The sequence below is a fragment of the Poromitra crassiceps genome (genome assembly GCF_964638095.1).
Source record: "Poromitra crassiceps genome assembly, chromosome: 9".
Classification (NCBI taxonomy): Eukaryota; Metazoa; Chordata; class Actinopteri; order Beryciformes; family Melamphaidae; genus Poromitra; species Poromitra crassiceps.
Genome location: NC_139630.1, coordinates 31,847,097 through 31,866,676, shown reverse-complemented (window position 1 = coordinate 31,866,676; position 19,580 = coordinate 31,847,097). Strand labels below are relative to the sequence as shown.

The following is a 19,580-nucleotide window of genomic DNA, read 5'->3' as shown; positions in this document are numbered from 1 at the left end:
GTATATGGCCCAAAGGCATCTTGGGAAACAGACACTGAGTGTGTTTGCATGCAGCATACAGTCAACAAGAGGACTGGTGACAGTTTCTCCTGTGTCCAGTTAGTATACTGAGGGTTTGCAGTTGCGTAACAAATCTCATAGCAACCATGACTGGTGCTATAATGGACGCCCACTGGAGAATTGGATGAGCACAAATAATGGCTAAATATAGACAACCAGAATAGAAAAAGAGAGATACCTGAAAAGGACTGCTGCGGTGTGGCCAGCGTTGGGCAAGTTACTTCCAAAATGTAATATACTACATTTAACTACATATTACTAGCTACTTTCATTTGAAAGTAATACATTCATTTACAATATTACTGTCTCTGTGTAGAGGAACAAAACTGTTAGCTAGCTAACTAGCCGACAAACACAACACACTGATGTTAATGTGTGAACACGCTAACGCTAGCCGCCTGCCGCTAGATACGTTAGCTAGTGCGCTAATCAGATGTGGTAACAACGCAATGATGGCCGGCTGACCAGATAGTGCGGTTAGCTCGCTAACAAGCTGACATTATCTGAACACTAAATCAATCAGTGATGACATGATGCGTTCAGTCAGAAACAGCAGAGACATTAAGTGTCTGTTGAGGCGGACATGTTGGACTTTTAAAGATGCAATCCATCACCCAGCGAGTTGTGATCCCCCTCCAATATGGCCGCCAGAGCATGCGTGTGCCACCTGAAAGCTCGACAGTATTTAGTTCACTACAGTGCAACACTTCAGCACGTGCGTCAGTTAGAATTGCATATCTGTTTTACATGTATACTTTTTTTTTAGCTTTTAAGCTGATGCTCTTATTCAGAATAAGATACGCTTAAAAATAGAACAAAACAATACAAGAAAGCAACAATAACAAGTGCAATGGTCAGAGCTGTAAAAAAGAAAACTGGCAATAACTGAAACAAGTGACCCTGAAAGTGAAATATGTCACTGAAATATGTGAGAGAAGTGTTAAAGAGTGTTGCATTAACACATGGTCAAAGTTTCCTCTGAGTAAAGTCACCTAATGAGAGGCAGGCTGAGCCAAAGCAAGCCAACATGGATGCAGTGGACCAAGAGAGAGAGAGAGAGAGAGAGAGAGAGAGAGAGAGAGAGAGAGAGAGAGAGAGAGAGAGAGAAAACGTCCTGTTCTTGTATTAGGCTTTATACAAATATAGAACTTCTACATGCTTGAGTCAACAGCATTAGACTAACAGCTTGAAACAGGCAGAGAGGAGAGACTGTCACTATGTCAGCGTTTCACAGTCCACTGCTCTGGTCCTATTTAGAGCTTTTGTTTCATCTAACCCGTATTCAGACGAGACACAAAGATAGATTCAGCGGTAGGAACAACTGTGATGCCACCCTAAGGCCTTGGCCACACTGATCCGTGGTGTCTGTCCGTGTGCGTTCATTTCTCTGTTCACTTCCATTCATTTTCAATGACAGCTGTCCGACTGTCCGTGGAGCACTCAGAAGCGTACGTATCCAGAAAATTTGCATACGTTTTGATGGACAGAAAGTTGAAGAGGGATGAACTTTTTCTGGATGGACGTATCGGATGGTCGGATGGTCGGATAGTCACTGTCCGTTTAGCCAATCAGAGTCGAGGTCTCGAGAGGAGGCGTTCCGAGATTTGTTTCAACTTTTCAAAGAAGATGGCGGCCGAGGCGGTGAAGGAGGCTATAATTAATAACGTACTCGCTTGATTTTACACAGCAGAGCCTAAATTGTAACATAGCAACGTTGGTCCACAAACGTTGCTATTTTACAATTTTTTTGGAGATCGGGTTGCAGTCAGACAAAGAGGAGTGCACAGACACTCCCCCACCCAGCCACAGCCACACAGTCACACACAGACCCTCACGTGACGTTACGTTAGTCTGCCAGACCAGTCATACTCATGTCATGACATGTAGCTTTCCGCTCAGACACATCTGTCCGTTAAAACAATGCATCGGACAGACATCTGTCCGTTCAATAATTCTGTCCATTTTCTGATGGATCAGTGTGGCCAAGGCCTAAGACTCCTGAAATATTACCCAGCATTCAACATCTGGGACACCACAAACAGCTTTGACATAAGTGAGGTGTTTGTCGGTAGTTGTACTTTGACTCAAGTACAGTTTCACTGAGGTCTTGTTTGTACTTCACCCACATTTCATTTGCCCTCCCATCCTTTACAGAGAACAGTGTGTCTCTCCATCAGTAACACAAACTTTTTTCAAATAAATGAATCTAATCTGACCTCTGTCTGTCCTCTCATCCTTTTAGATATATTTTTTAGAATCTCTAAAACATACACGTTTTTTTTTTACAGTGCAATTTAAACATGCAACTTTTGACTTAAATCAAGTTTTACACCAGCACTTTTACTTCTACTACTCAGGTAATAAAAATATCAGCAGAGTAGCAGTAGTGGAGTAGGGTATTGCAGTGCTTTGTGTGTGTGTTGTAGAGTGAGAGGCCTTGGGTTTCAAAGGTCACCAAAGCGCGATCCCGCTGGGACCGCGGACGAATGGCTGCGCTCTGCGTTACCATGGTTACGGCGCTCGCCACCACGAGGATGGGGTGGGTTGATTTGCATGTTAACATGACGGTAGCTGGGGCTAAGTCCACCGGCTGGAGAGAGTTCTTCTGTGACAGAGATATTCACTCACAGCTGAGCGTCGGGTCCAGTCAAACCCAAATCCACTCGGGAGAAGGGCAAAAACATATTTTCCGCCCAGAAACTCCGTTGTTACGTACTCCTGTTTGTACTTGTTTGATTGTTGTTATTGAGTCTATTTCTGCAATAACTGCAAATCGAGGCGGACAGGCAAGGAGGCGGCCATTACCGTTTTGCGAGCGACGTTCCTGATTGGCCGGTTACGATGTCAACTACGAGGCGGGTCGCTGATTGGCTCGTCCGCTTTGCAGTTTCTGCAGAAAGCCCTCCCAGAGTTGAGGCCAGACAGACGGTCCCGCAGAACCAAATGAAATGTGAGTTGAGTTGACGTGACGTGACGTGACGTGACGTGACGTGACGTGACGTGACGTGACGTGACGTGACGTGACGTGACGTGACGTGACGTGACGTGACGTGACGTGACGTGACGTGACGTGACGGGCTGGTTCACCAGGCTAAGCGAGGCTAGTTTGCATAAAGATACATTGGAATTCTTGATCACGAGCCTCAAGATCAAAAAGCAAAGATAAAAGCATGACAAAACATAAAAACATTGCAATTATCCATGGCCATGGGTAAAGGATTGGTATTGACGCAGGAATATTTATTAAATAAATAGATTTTTAACTTCCTTCAACTAATTTATTTATTTTTATTTAATTTTTTGCACTAGAGCTTTGACCGCTGCACTTCTTATCATTAGTTGCTTGTAATGTTGGACATCTAGTTATTCAAGCTTATTCTAGCATCACAGGTCACCCTGGATACAACAGTGTGTCAGCTAAATGTCTCAATTGTAGAATCATGCATGTCCTGCTTTGAACACAGGCAGCAAATGAAGCTTCTCATATATTCACCTTATTCCTGGACTTACGTTTCCCATGATTCTCAGCGGTTGCCGGTTGTCGACTTCCTGTTTAAAAAAATTTCACTAGCAAGGATGTGCGCGCCGCTGTCAAAGAGTGGGAACGTTTGGCTTATTTGATCCGAAATGGCTAAAAATAGTAACGTTGTGTGGTTGCATAGTGGTGATATTTTACAAAAATGTCAATTCACTGGTACTGTATGGGCTTATTTGAGCCGAAATGGCTAAAAATAGTATGTGGTTGCATAGCGGCCGCTTTTGTTTTGAAGGCTAAACGTCCAAACCGGAACTCTTATTATTTGGTCATTGAACGTAGCTTTAGCGGTCTCTCTCTTTCAAGATTCAAGATATTGTCACTCCGTTGTAGAATTATGCACGTGTGAAATTATTGTGCTGGGGGGCTCCATTACAAGACATAGGTAGGCACAAAGTCACAACAATTATTATGATTATTTTCAGTCTCTTTCGCTATGAACGGTCCTGGGCGGAAACAGGCAACCGGCAGCTGGAAACAGGGAGGGAGGGTGTCATGGAAGCGCCCACAGTCTCACCAGGAAACTCGTGAACAGACAAATGGCTGATGGACTCCAAGATCCAGACGGTGCTTTCACTCCAGTGTAATATGATCCATCAGAAAAGAAAAGCACCTCTGATTGACGGGCGCCTGCCTGCCAAGGCGGCCAAGCCGACAGTCAATATACCAAGACAAAGTCTAAAAGGATTGGCTAAGGGTACTAGATGCAATAATAATGATCTCATAATAGAAAGTTCACGTGTTCAACCTCCAAAACCTCCAGAGTCCTGTTTACGTGTTCCTGGAGAAGACACCGATTAGAGAATCGTTGTCATTTGGCCTGGATGAGACTGTCAGCTAAAAGCTTCAAGTGTAGGTCTGGGTGTTAAGTTGTTGTTTGTGGTGGGTCCATAGAGGCCAAAACAGGGACCAACTCATACACATTATGATCCTCTGTGAGCTGGAATTTACCTTCTTCCTCTGGACTAAGAACTTCATACCAAGCATATTTGGAGAGGTTCGATTTCATCACAAGTGAGAACTCCGTTCATTAGGAGCGAGAGAACGTAATCCGACCCAACTACAGGAAACGAGTCGACCCCAAAATGCGAGGTTTTACGAGTGGACAGACGCAGGTGTTTTTGCCATCGGATATCCAGCAGTCCCTCGTGTATGGAAAAGCCTGGCAGAACAAACCTGAACCAAACATGGAGTCAAGACGATGCTGGATGGAGTGAAATGTCTCCTCAACATATGAGCCGATGATCACATGTCCCAACTGCTCGATGATGAACAGACAAGAATACAGTCTAAGCAGCATCGTGATTGGCTCAAGTTACAGCGACTGGAATCACATTTGTTTTGAATCTCTGACCTGGTAAAACCATCCTGATCATGTGACCTCACATTCTGTTTAGTTCTGCTCAGTCTGGCCTCCGGACCGCCCTCAGCCATTTCCAGCAGTTACGAAGTGCACGGCCAATCAACAACCTGATTGGAAAATTTGCAGCCAATACCGATACCGATGTTTAAAATAACAATTTGGCCGATAGCTGATACAGATATCTTTTTTTTTACACCTTTTTTGACAGGGAAACAAAAATAATCTTCATTATAAACAAATAACTGACCTGTTTTAAAGACTTGTTTTGAGCCCTTCGTCACTAGGGGTGCAACGATCGATCGGCAAGCAATCTGTATCGGCCGATTTTGACCTCAAATATGCGATCGGCTGATTGCCGATATTTCGGCTCATTGCCGATATTTTTTATAAAAAAGAGCCCTATCACTAATCAGGCTTTCCAACGATATAAAATACAATGCCAATTGGTATTATTAAAGGGGAGAAATAATCAACCTAAAATAACATTTCCAAACTTTTTTTGAGGAGTTTATATATCGGTGATCGGTGATCGGTAATCGGTGATCGGTCGATGATCGGTTGGGCAGATATTTCACCATAGGCGATCGGCAATCGGTGATCGGTGGCAAAAAACGTGATCGGTGCACCCCTATTCGTCACACTATCTTTGAATGAGCACAAACTCAATCATCCTGTGTAATTATGAAACAAACGAAATATCGGCTACTGCAATCGGTGAGCGGCATCTTTTGTTGCCGATAGCCGATTGCAGTCAACGAGGCCGATATCAGCCGATACCGATATACGGCCACAGTATATCAGTCCATCCCTAAACGTAACCGGTCAACAATATGGCGGCTCCCGAAGCAGCGAGCAGTAATGTTAACGTCTTTGCCATTCTTCAGAGTGGATTTGGAGACGCTGATTGGCTGAAGGAGTCCAGACTGATTACGTAGAGTGAAACAGAACGTGAGAATGAGATCACATGATCAAGATGTTTTTTTACCCAGGCTAGCAGGATGACATGTCAGCTAAACTCAGTCCAATAAACAAGCTGCTACTGAGGTCCATGTGACTTTTGTTTACAAGTCCTGGTTCACATATTGGGCCAGTGTATGAACCTAAACGAATACAAAAAATAGACCAACGTCAAACTTTTCCACTATAGCCAGACCAGAGAAATCAAACTGGAGGTGTGATCTGAGACCAGAGAGCGTAGAGAAGTGGCCCGGGGCGCGGGACCTCGGGCTCAGACGGTGTGTAAGGTGACACTCTCTCCATCACAGTCAACAGAGAGCGCGGCCTGCTCGGCGCGGCATGACTAATTCAGCTCACATTCCACTAATTACTAAGGCTCACGGAAGAGTCAGTAAGGACCCAAAGTAACCCCCCCACCCCCCACCCCCCACCGTGAGCATCATCACACCCCCCAGAAACAAGATATGTACGCGCTCCATCAGCGAGGACAGACTTTCTGCTGCTGTTAGGATCATACGGGTGACGGGACGGCGCAGCATTTAGAGAGTTGACCCTTCACCTGGAGAACACGGGTTCAAAGTCCCGTGTTGGCGAGCATCCACTCTGCTGAAGGCGCCCGCAGCTCTGTAGCCTCACCGGCCCTGACCTCTGACCCAGAGTAATATAGAACAGGGGTTCCCAACCTTTTTTGTGCCAAGGACCGGGAGATACATGGAAAAAAAAGTCGCGGACCGGTTGTCAATTTTAATGGTTTTAGTTACATATACATTTACTCACCAGGTGGCGACAAAGGGTAAATAACAGCCTTTTGTGTTGTACTGTATGTAGCCTACAGTATTTATGTTTTTGTTTGAACTACAAACATAAATAAACGTCAACTTGAAACTATGTTTCAACTACCACACACAGCCTATAATATTATAGACTATGTTTATAAAAAAAAAATTGGACCGGGCTCGCGGCCCAGTACCAAATGCGTTGCGGCCCGGTACCAGTCCGCGGCCCGGTGGTTGGGGACCATATAGAAGACAGAGCGCCGCCAACGGAAGTCAGGAAGTGTGCTGGCCTCGCGCTACGTTTGAATGCATAAAATAAAGCTGATAATATACAATTCGATTTTTTTAAACGTCGGACCCTTTCAAAAGTACATCGCAAACGGTCCATTCTGCTGCGACTCAGTGCTGCTTAATCCTCGCCAGAAAAAAGGTCCATTGGAGTGAATGGAGATGTCGCAACTCCCCCAATTCCTATTGTGAATAAGTACCGCTCTTATTTTGCTTCAAAGATTTGTAGTTATAAATGCATGTAGGCTTATAAAGTACTGTACTGTATGAAGTTCAATTTCACGTGCAATCAAGTTTTTTTCTCTTCCAAAATGACAGAATAATTGCTAAATGTAACTGTGATCTCAATATTGAGCAAAAGCATAATAAGCATTCTAGCATGATATCACGCAGCCATAATTGTGCAGCCTGAAGGCAAACTGTGGTGTGTCCGGTCGGTGTTTGCAGTGCGAAGGGGGTCTGTGCGGTAAGTGCGGAGCTCCGCAAGGGGGTCTGTGGAGGGGGTCTGCAAACACCGGACCGCCCACACTGCAGACTGGCCACAATCCATCAGAAAATGGACAGAATTACTAGAATTACTGATTTATGCCCAATCGGGTTTGTTTCGGAAACGCCAACACTATTTAAAAAGAAAAAAAAACCTCTGGATTTTCAGTGGTGAAAAATCCATCCGTCCAGATAAAGTTCAACTGGGTTGAACTTTTTGTCCGTCAAAACGGACTAACGGAGACAGACGTGTCATCAAACGGAGACATACGTGTCATCAAACGGAGACAGACGAGTCATCAAGCGGAGACAGACGTGTCATCAAACGGAGACAGACGTGTCATCAGCGCTGCCCGGACAACAGACAGCTGTCATTAAAAATGAACTGAAATTAATGGAGACAGACAGACGGATCTAAGGGGATCAATCAAATCGGATTATTCTTAGTAGTAACCTAGCAGGAGTAGCAGCAGCAGCAGGAGTAGCAGCAGGAGTAGTAGCAGGAGTATCAGTAGTAATATTAACTCTTTCCTTCCTGGTTTGTTACTGTTGTTTTTCAGTCTGGTTTCTGCTCCAGTTGGGCTGAAAGTTTGAAAGCATGTAATGCAGTGAATGACTGTGTGAGACAAGCTGTGAAGTACATTCTGCTATATTCCTGGAAAGTGAAATAAATTCTCTGATATTCTCTGACTTCCCCAGAGAATGTATTTGATCTACCGTATATAACCAGCGGGACCCCTCAGATTAAAACTGGGGCGATCACAAGAGAACTGCCGAGTCCTCCACCTTCATACGTCAAATGTAAAAGAAGAAAGACGCAGGTAGTAATTTGTGCCACCACGTCCCTCCTCCACCCACCTCCCTCAAACACATCTGCAGATATTATTCAGTCAACTGAAGCATGCTATTCACCTTCTCATTTGCCCATATCAGGAGGCCTCTGCATACTTCTGCATGTAATCGTTACTCCGTTTTAGACCCAGAAGTAGATTACTCCTACTTTTATCATTTTCAGACTTGCCAAAAAGCTGTTTTCAAGCAAAAAACAAACCGCTATAAAGTTTTAATATTTTTTCGGTTGAGAACGTAACATTCCAAATATGTGACCAGTTTATCAGAATAATGCCTATTTGGACATTTTTAACGAGCAGTGACGAGCTCTGGCTGTGACCGCTCGGACTAGCTTGTATCCGTCAACCCAGCTGGCAGTAAGAAAACACTGTCAATTGTAACTAACGTTAAGGCGAGCACCCGGTCGGCATGGCCATCGGCTCCTCGCAGCAGTATATGAATGAGCATGTAACTGAAGTTGGCCACACTCGCCGCAGTGTAGCTGCTGCTGAATATTGCCAAACTTCATTCATAGTTTCCAGTTTATTGATGTTTACAATGCAGCCGGCCGGCCGGCACGCTGAACCGGAAGAACAAATACAATTACGTCTGACAAGGAAGAGAAAAGTGGGCGGGGCAACATAAGGTGAATTGTATGCACCTTATCGACCTTATTTCTAGCTGCCATGATGCCTGATGGGTGCTTCCATTTTACAGCAGAGCCATTCTGCTCTACAGCCGTGTCGTTCGGGTGCTGGGATAACGTGATGCATTGTGGGTAGTCGGCTACTGTGGCTAATGCTAACGGCTAGCGTAATAGTTACTTTACATGATGGCAGTAAAACGCCAGTGAATGACCAAATTGATTTAACTTTTAACAATTTCGAGTAACACTGTTTCCATACGGACCCCCCAGCGTTGGTTAGTTGTTTATAACGTGACTATATTTATAACTTTTATAACGTACTCCAGCTTCCGGTTTATAATTCGGGTCTGCAGCCGAGTATAACAAAGGAAATGGCAAGCTGCAACAATAAGTCACGTTAAACCAGACCTTGTTCCCACAATTATTTTTTACAGTGGGGCATTCAAAAATAAGGTGGATAACATTTACTGCTGTTTTTTCTAGCCAGCAGCTCACATTCTGTTTGGTTCTGCGGATCAGTCTGGCCTCCAACCCGCCCCCCCAGCGATTTCCAAAGTGCAGGGACCAATCAGGCACCTGCCTCCTAGTTGACAACATAACCGACCAATCAGGGTCGGCTCCTGAAGCAGCAAGCTGTAAGGTTAGCGTTATTAGTAGAGTAAACACAGTCGTAAGTGCAGTTATTGCAGAAATAGACTCAATAACAACAATTAAGCCAGAACAAGAGTAGCCTATATGCACCAGCGGAGTTTCTCGGCAGAAAAGACGTTTCCACTGTTCGTCTGGCTGGATTTGGTGACGCTGATTGGCTGAAGGAGTTGTCTGTCAAGGCAAGTACGCCCACCCACTGGCACTGGAATCGGTGTGGGTGGCTTGGAGTCCAGACTGATAAGAGTGAAACAGAACGTGAGATCATGTTATCAGGCTGGTTTTTATTATGCTCCTGTGTTTTGTGATCTGTGTAGAGACGATCACCTCAGTGCTTATATTCCGTTTATTCGTGTATATGGAGGGCTTTCTGCACGTGCCTGTGGATGAGGATGCATTTAAACAGAGTATATCCCAAATAAGAGACCTAAGACACGAGGCGTTTTTGCAGAATAGTGCACACTCATGGTACTGTAGCTACGGTGGCCTGGTCCCATCTGCACGAGCAAAAACCAAGCATGAACTTCATTTCACCAAAGACTAATTATAGCTCATCCCTAGTACACGCACTGTAGAGCTGCAGACCTCCAGGCTGTAGCGTCCAACTAACCAACTATCCGGCCAGCGATAACAGCTTCCCAAGAGAGCAAATGATCCAATAATAGTAGAGCATTACTCGCGTTCCAGATCATTTCCTTCACGGACTTTGATCGCCACACACTTTTACTGCCAGCAGGATGACGACTCGGGAGGAGCAGCTCGCTTTACAATGAGCAGCGTTTCCTGTGTGTGTGTGTGTGTGTGTGTGTGTGTGTGTGTGTGTGTGTGTGTGTGTGTGACATAACGTGACCAGGCTACATGTCAATTCACTCATTAAACACAGGTATGGACTGAGAGGTTAAAGTCCCTTAACAGGTGCTTTTCTGTCGGAGAGGCCTCCACCCTGACAGAAAACAACGACAGTAATCCTATATAAATACATTGTAGAAGGGCAATACACACAGCAAAAACGATTCCTATCCCTCTGGGAATAATAGAGTGATGATACCATATAGGAGATTCACACACGCAAAGAGACCACAAAGTGCCACTATCACCTCACTAAGACACACTATGAATGCTATAGGAATATTAAAGCATTACCATCGGAGATCAAACATAGCATCAAGTACACTAAAATCACTATACACTAATTAAGCAGTGCCACTGGGAACATGCCACACCGGAGATAAAGAAGACAATAAGGCGACTACTGCTACAGTACATATATCATAACACAATTTAGTACAACAGACTATGCTATGAGTGCCTACAGGGATATGATAGTGATTTTGTTTTCCCCTCACAAACCTGCCCAGTTCGAGCACAACAACCCACTCACCGGCTCTTATATAATCAAGCAAGAGAATTCAAATGGCTTGTTCACCAGATACACAGCTACATTTGTGATGCCACCTTCTGTCACTGCTCGGGCCTGTTAAAGGCCCCACTAACCAGCTTGTGTTGGTTTTTATGCAAACCATCTCCCTCCCATTGATTCCTCCCAGGCAGTCTGCAGGCCGCAGCCAGGCTAGAATCATGTGAATTCTGACATTATTGCTGCTGCTATTATACAGCGAGTCATGTACGCACCAGTGAAGTCTCCTTGCAGCCGCCCACGTCTCTGTAATCAGGCTTGAGCTAAATCCTCGCCCGCTGTAGCTTGTCTGGACAGCTCCGCACACGCCGAACTCCATTCAAAAAGGCTGACAATTTAAACTCAGCTCGCTTATCAGCAAAGTACATACACCATAAAATATGACTCAAGTGCCTTTCCTGGATCACTAGACGGTGCTCTATACATCGGGACTCATATAATCCACCAAACAGCACTTTATACCAATGGAAATCCCACTATTTAATTGGTTGTCAGTTGCCACTATCTTCTTCCACCCTGGATATTGCGGCAGCAAAGCAGTTTGAGCCCATTCTAAAAGTTTGAATTCTAGCGTTATTCAAATAAAGTGAGGCATGGTGGATTATGCGTGTGCCGAATTGAAAGTCTGCTCCTAAAGATTCCGAAAACGTATGAAGTCTGGCCTATCTTTTGTGGGATATGTAAAAATAATAATAATAATCATGATAATCGAATACACAGTCAGATTTTTTCAATAGAGTCTAGCGTTGCATTCTCTCAAGAAAGCACTGAACGCAACAAGGCTAGGTAGATCCCAGCACCGATGCTGCTGTCAAAATAATCCAATTCACCATCGATTAGTGCAGAAATGATGGAAACTGTCTATCTGTCTGTCCCCCACCACCGTATAAAGCCCGCCGTGTGGAGGCTCTCCTCTCCGCACACCGTGGAGCGGTTTGTTGACGCTTTTCCTGCGGGAAAAGCTGTTTGACAGGCTGCCTGCTGCTGCTAGCACCGCCTGGCAGCTTCTTGTTCATCCTGTGCATTCGAACAAACGTCTGTTAGCATCACCTACCTCGTTTCTGCGAAACACTCTTGTCACTCTTGTTTTTGGAAATGGTACAAAAAATGCCCCAGTTGTTCCCACTGTCTCCTTTGCTCTGCTCTCCCTGCCGTGCCGTGCCGTGCCGGGGTCCAGTGATCAAAGCTCTTCTCCGGCAGCTTGGGCCACACTCTCACCGCCCTGCCTGCTGCCTCCGACTCCCGCAGCAGTCCTGGGATCTGGCCCGTGACGTCACACGCAGGGAGGGTATACAGCAAGCGTGTCACGCCCCCTAGAGGGCGCTGTGCTGTGTGTGGTGTGTGTGTGTGTGTGTGGGGGGGGGGGGGGGGGGCATGTACATGTGTGTCTCACATGATGTACATGCCCTGAAAGCCCCCATGAGAGGTTAATGTGTAAATAGATTTTTAAAGGGCGTTTACTGCCTTCCCCAACACAGGGTTATCACAATGCATGTGTGTGTTTGGGGGGGATAATAATAAGATGATGATACACAAGTGAATTGTTATGGCAATGTTGGGGCAAACCATAAAAAAAATATGGATGTAGCCAACGTGACATCACCCATTGGGGGGGGGGGCACAGTGGTAGCGCTGTCGCTTCACAGATAGAAGGTCCTGGGTTCGATTCCCGCCTGGGACGCTGAGGGTATGTTCCCCCCATGTCTTCAGTGCCTACTGCCCAAGTGGGCTGGGCTATCTGGTTGAAAGGGGCTTTCTGTGTGGAGTTTTGCTCCCCTGGGGTTCCTCCATATAGGCTATAACCCCTCACTAAAAACATGCAGAAGTCTGACCAGCGGCGTTTGGAAGAACTTGGTCCCCAGGCGCTTCGTTGCAGCTGCCCACTGCTCCTGGCCTGACCATGGAGGAGGACGAGCCAGGATGGGTCAAACGCGCAGGAACATAGTCTGCTTTATCATCCATTTTACTCTAAATGGGAACATAATCAGCATTAAAAGACTTGGAACTAGCAATTCTTATTCTCTTATTCTCCTCCAATTCTCCTTTGTTTTAATTGACCTCGATGTTTTGATTAAATGTCCGTGTGGGCTAGCCTATGTGGGTAAAACATCACCTCAATTAAAACAAAGAATAGGTGAACGTATAGAGCTCCATATGGAGAAATGATAAGAGATTACCCAATAGCATTTCAATGACTTCACACATGACATATGATCATTCAGGTTCCAGGGCATTGAGAATGTGACTCTGCCAGAGAGAGAGGTGGGCAGTGGCAACATTGATGCAATTCTGAATAGAAGAGAAGTTTACTGGATTTATCATTTGCAAACTTTATCCCCCAAAGGATTTGAATGATGAGATGCCATGGCATATCATGCTCGAGGAGTGTTTGGTGGAGCATCCAAGATAAACGTGTCACACTTTTGAATGATCTATGAAAGCTGCAAGGCCGATGTCTTCGGTTGTCCTCTTTCTGTATATCATTGTAAATAGAGTATGAGTTATTTAGGCATAATTCTGTGTAAATAACATGTTGTGGGGTTACACTTGATCAAATTTGTCTGGGGTCTTTTGAAGGTGCTAAATGCTTACTGTCAATTATTGAGAGACACTCCCACAAGAGACTGATTGCCCTACACCTGTCTGTGGACACAGGGGTGGAGGGGGTGGAAAGGGTGGAGCATTGTCTATATAAGATCACTGTGGCAGAAATGCTGTAAAACACTTGACGAAGGTCGAGGGGGACCGAAACGTAGCGAAAAGAGCAGTGTGCGGGATCTTCCTTATAATACTTTCCAGTCCACGCACCTGTCCTGCACCAGAGAGAACTGGATGTTCATTGCTTACACAAATAACTGTGGCGTTCCTGCACTGCACTTCCTACAGGTCACCTGTCAATCAAACAGTGTGGGCGGAGCTTGGATCTTCTGTTGATGCAGTTTTCTCTTTTCTCTGTCCAGTCATGGTGGCCATCACTGATCATGCTAACTGAAGTTCTTATTCTACTAGTGGAGTGAGTACCTGTCCAGGTGTGACTGGCCATTTAGTCAGGCCTCACTCAGAGTTGGGATGCAGCATCTCCTCTTTCGTCCCCAGGGGGTTTTCACGATAAACCGCGCTCACCTGTGGGCTCCTCCACTCTGGAGCTCTCCACGGTGCTGAACCTATCTTCAGTCATTTTGGCCACTACAGTAATTAGCCGTTTTTGCCCATTTAGTCGTCCCTAATTACCTAATTCAAAAATCCCGCTCCGTTAGGTCAGCTCTTTTACACTTCCTGAAAGATTCAGCCCGATCACATGTAAAATGGCAGGGCTGTGGCCGAACACAATTCTGCTCACACACTCAGTCATACACTCACAGACACTTCTTATTATAGGATTTAATCCATTACTTTAAAGAGACAGTTCACTGCAAAATCAAAAATACATATTTTTCCTCTTACGTGTAGTGCTATTTATCCATTTAGTTCGTTTTGGTGTGAGTTGTCAAGTTTGGGAAACATCGGCCGACGGCCATAGAGGTGTCTGCTTTCTTCTCTCGAATGGAACAATGGAACTGGATGGTGCAGCTTGTAGTGCTCAAAGCATCACAGAAATACATTTGGAAAAGACGCAATGTCTCTTTCCAGAAATCATGACCCAGTTACTCAAGAAAATTCACAGACCTTGTTGTGAGCAGTTTCATGTAGGAACTAGTTATAGATGGATAAATAGCATGCTATGAGGAAAATATGTATTTTTGATTTGGGGATTAACCGTCCCTTTGAGCAATTACCTTGGATTTTGATGTTGGAAAGACACACATGCGACTTGCTCGCAAATTGCATAACAAAACACAATTCAAGTCACATGAATCTTTTAGCGTCCAGTAACTGAAGTCACCTCTCCCTCTTCCCACTAACAGGAGCCACTCAACACCCTGCAGGCTGAAAGCTGAGAGCAGCAGACTGCATCTCATTACAGAGCCAACAAACCACCTGACAGACCAGCAGCCAACTGGACCGCTTTCAATCTACATCTCACTCATTTAGCTGATTTTTAATTGCTTTGAGACTGGTTCTGGTTACTCTAGTCTAGGAACCATGGGCTTTGTTGAACCTCTGGTCATCGGTACATTTTATTTCTCTCTCTGCAGATTCTTGTAGCTTGGGGGTATTCGAAATACAGGTTGCCTGGTGATATATTAACCCCTTTATGCCCAAATCGCCATAATCCCAGAAAAATATGGATTATGATATTTCATGCAAAATACTCAGTCGCGAATGCATCAAATTTAATTTGCTTCCTCCAATGTTTATTCATAAAGGAGGTCATGTACAATGTATTTATTATTATTTACAGATTTCCCCATTTTCTCCCTGATTGTACTTGGCCAATTTCCACCTGCTGCCCCGGTCGCTGCTCCACCCTCTGCCGATCTGGGGAGAGCTACTGTAGCTCCATGCTTCTTCCCACAGATGCGCAGTTGCCAGCCACTTGTTTTCACCTGACAGCAGGGAGCTTCACCAGCAGGATGTAGCACGTGGGAGGACACACGCTATTCCCACCAGTTCCCTTCTGCCACGACTGACCAGAGGAGGCGCTAGTGCAGCGACCAGGACACACGGGCCTACCCCTAATCCGGGTTCCCACTCGCAGACACAGCCAATTGTGCCTGTACGGACGCCGGACCAAACGAGGGAACACGGGGACGCGAACCTGCGACAGGCAGGGAATCTACCGCTACACTCCCTGGATGCCCATGTACAATGTATTTGATTCCCAACCACAGGGGCTGTGTCCATGGCAGACATTACGGTCTTATAGAGGCTGTAGCGCACAATCTGGCCCGCCAATCAAGTCATTTTTTTTTTACAATTAAACCTTATTTACTTATTACACCTGACTGGTTGTTTTTCAGATGTGATCTAGCTAAAGTGAGCTAAACAAGTCAGATCCACTATAAATGTTTTTCAGGAGATGCTGTGATGTAGCCACAAGAAAGGTGCAATATTAATGCTTTTCAGGAGACGGCACTGTGATGTAGCTAATCAAGAAAGATACATTATAAATGGTTTTTCAGGAGATGTGTGCTGTAGCTAGCTACTGTAGGTTCTAAACAAGAAATATGGCTAAAATGTTTACAGTAGTTTTCCTTTCTTGCTGCACTACAATGTTACAATGCTGTGAGACGTAGCTAAACACAAAAGATGCAATATTAATAGTTTTTCATGAGATACTCAGTATTTAATACTGTGTGCTAGGTTCTAAACAAGAAAGAATGTTTACAGTCGTTTTCCTTTCCTGATGCACTATAACGGTCTACATGCTGTGGTGTAGCTAAGAGATGTGAGAATTGACCAAATTCTATATTTCAAATAGCTGGCATGCGTTGTAGAATACTTTAGATTTGTTTCAAATGTGTTTACTTTTGGGGCTTTAACACAGCTTTTGTTGCACAGAAATTAAGCACTTTTAAATGAAAATTAAGCTACTTTTGCAATGTAGTGAAATAAAAGTTTTGAAAATGTGGTGGCGCGTTGTGTCAAGTGTACATATAATGGGATTAATAGCTCGGGGTCCGGCCCCCTTAGGTTTCTGACAATGTGGCCCCCTGAACAATTGAGTTGAATAGCCCTGTAGCGGGCTCTATAACGATCCCTACCCGAGCCCTGATTGTTTCTTTACCTACTGGCAACACAAGAAGCGGTTGATCTCCACAAACGGTGGTCTGATCGACGACTCCACACCTGGCGGGTGTGTTGCTGCCTGGGAACCCGAGGAAAACTTTGAACAGGTCAAACAAGCGAACAGCGCTCTGAACAAACAAGAAACCTGGACACAGAAGACGACACACGGAAGAGACAAAACGCCTTCGTTCTTTTAACAACCTTTAAGAGAGAAGCAGCATAAATAAAGAGCTAAGGCAAAGGAAGTGCTCCTGCATCTACCAATGTTTTTTAATGCTACTAGAACTAACGGACGACAGCAAACTGTCTCTTCTCTCGTCTCCTCTGCACAACTTGAAAGCATTAAAAAGTATGATGCAAGAGCGTAACAGTATATTCTGCACAGATCCTCCTGGAGATAACAACTATGAAAACATAACTTAACGGTTCATCATAAGCCAGTCATAAAACACTGAATTACAAAGGCAGCGGAAAAACTCCAGCATATTTACAGATCAAGATTTATTCAATAACGTTACAAATTTCATATGTGTTTGTTTGTGTGTGTGTGTGTGTGTGTGTGTGTGTGTGTGTGTGTGTGTGCAGGGGGGGGGGGGGGGTTCTGTGGTTAATGGAAGGAATAAGGACTTTTTTTCCTTTTTTTCGAGACATCGAAGTGGGAAACCAGCGGCGTACAATCAGTTTGAGGTTTGACGGGATGTTGTTTTCAGGGGCTGAGGGGCACGTTTGACCCAGAAGTCTCTTCGATCTCGGGCTCCTCCTCCTCGGGGGAGCCCGGGGGTGCCTGGTCGCTCTCCTTGCGCTCCAACTCCTGCTGGGCCTGGATCTTCAGGATCAAGTGTTTGATCTCCTCGCGCTTGGTCTTCATCCGCTGCTGAGGGAACCACTCCGACAGGCTCAGCGGCAGATGGAAGCTGGGGATCGGGTTCTACACGACGGGGGGGGGGGAATCAAACAAAATATCCAAAATGTCAGCGATTGCTGCGTTTAAATAAGACAACATTCCAGGACTTTTCCAGGACTAAAACACACCGGCAGTAGCGCGTCAAGTAGTCTCGCTGGGCCAGCCTCCTCTCCCTTCCGTCCGAGGAGTCTGGCGTCACGGAAACAGGCAACAGGGATAAACCCTCCCCTGCTCTACAGCTGCCCTCCCATTGGAGCGACTGTTTTGGGTGGCAGCCGGATGTCCGCTCCCGGCTTATTACAATAGAGAGCTCCAGGGATGACGTATTTTTGTAGGCTGAATGCGCAAGTCCCGAACTTCCTGGTTCTTCACTGTTTCTGTCTATGGGATTTTTGAATGGGTTTTTGGCGCAATGCTTCAAATAATGTCTGTGGGCAACGCAAGTTTAATCAAACGCGAACCAAGGTTCAGCGGGATAATCTTCACACATGAGGACCACTTTCATGAGTTTTGAAGCGTAACTGCGAGCCCTAGAGGTAAAAAGCTTGTGCTAAACTAATCCAGAACTACACACTGTCGCATAGGCTTCCACGTCACGTCAGCACTCAACCTGGACTTTTGTTGATGTGTGCACTGATTACCCCGGGCTGAACGGGGCTGAACCAGGTGAGGGAAAGATAATTTCTGTGTTCGTCCTTGAAGTGGTGACGTTATTGACGTATATATCCCCATCGACTCAAAAGTGTAGTCTCATTTAGCCGTTTGCTAGCTAGCCGCCCTTTTAACGGCACGTAAAAGCTTCAAAACTCGTAAAAGTGGTCCTCGTGTGTGAAGATGATATTACTAAACACTGGTTCGCGTTTGATTAAGCCAGCGTTGCTCAGAGAGATTATTAGAAGCATCGCGCCAAAAACCCATTCAAAACTCCCATAGGCGAAAACTGTGAAGAACCAGGGCTGTTAGCATCGATGATTTCCGGACTCGTTCCTGGACCTCTCTATAGGCTCCGACCATGTCAATCAGAGCGGCTTCCGCTCCCTCCTCCCTGTGTGTCGCTGTAAATAGTGCCCTGCCGCCTCAGTGAAAACAACAACGCTAACTAGCTAGCAAGCTAACGGCAGAAACCTACACGCTAGCTCATTGCTACACGCTGAAAACGGCAAGTTGGATTGTTTGAAACTATTTTCCAAGGGCGCTGCCGCTAAGCGCCGCCCATCGCAATCCCACTATGGAGACCTGCGGCGCCAGACTCCTCGGACGGAAGGGAGAGGAGGCTGGCCAGCGAGACTACGCGTCATGTGACGCCCCCAAGTGCACAGGAAGTGTTGCGCTGCAGCGAATCCAACCGACCACACACACACTGTGGGACAACGGGGACAGCGTTGCGAGGCGGCGACGCTGGAAATAAGTCCAAAACACACCCACCTACCCACCACCGCAACACTTCACGCCACTGTCCTGTGTCCAGCATTCGCTGCCTCGCTTTGTCCCACGCTGTGTGTGTGGTCGGTCAGATGCACTGCAGCACAACACTTCAGACGCTTCCTATGTGTGCTAGGGGGATCACATGATGCACTATAGGACAATGGCGTGGAGGTGGCTGCGGGGCTTGAATTCAAAGTGTTAGAAGAAGTCCTCCTCTCACCTGGAAGAAGCTCTCCACATACTGCAGGACGTAGACTCCACAGTCGCTGAAGTTGTCCTGCTGAGGCACACGGGGGCTGGAGCCCTTCATCACGTCCTTCCCAAAGCTCCGTTGACTGCCTTTACGCACCTCCCACTCCACCTCCAGGTACCTACACCGCACACAAAGTAAGGCATGAGTTTAGTAGCTTAGCCTTTACACATCAAGAGCGACGCGTAATGTCATTTGCAGGCGGATTGTTCGCCCAAATATATTATTCACATCAAGCACAACGCAATGTTGCGGTTAAATTATACATTCTAAACAAATGGACTAGGGGCTAGTGGGATGGATATGATCCGCTCTCGCGGGAGC

At 45.8% G+C, this 19,580-nt stretch overlaps 2 protein-coding genes across 6 annotated transcripts in view; both read right to left on the bottom strand.

The window, feature by feature from the left end:
* The window catches only part of myo6a (myosin VIa), a 188,705-nt gene extending 176,507 nt beyond the window's left edge, over positions 1–12,198 (bottom strand). Inside the window, exon 1 of the mRNA XM_083642594.1 lies at positions 12,062–12,198. The gene's annotated coding sequence lies outside the window, so the exon portion shown is untranslated. The remainder of the gene's footprint in view (positions 1–12,061) is intronic.
* A 5,009-nt stretch (positions 12,199–17,207) lies between these two features.
* Positions 17,208–19,580, bottom strand: part of senp6a (SUMO specific peptidase 6a) — a 49,602-nt gene continuing 47,229 nt past the window's right edge. For all 5 annotated transcript variants that reach the window (XM_083643555.1, XM_083643558.1, XM_083643556.1 and 2 more), the window contains 2 exons: positions 19,227–19,377; positions 17,208–17,605 (listed from right to left, as the gene is read on the bottom strand). In XM_083643555.1, the coding sequence (XP_083499681.1) occupies positions 17,384–17,605; positions 19,227–19,377 (373 nt within the window). In that variant the 3' untranslated portion in view covers positions 17,208–17,383. The remainder of the gene's footprint in view (positions 17,606–19,226; positions 19,378–19,580) is intronic.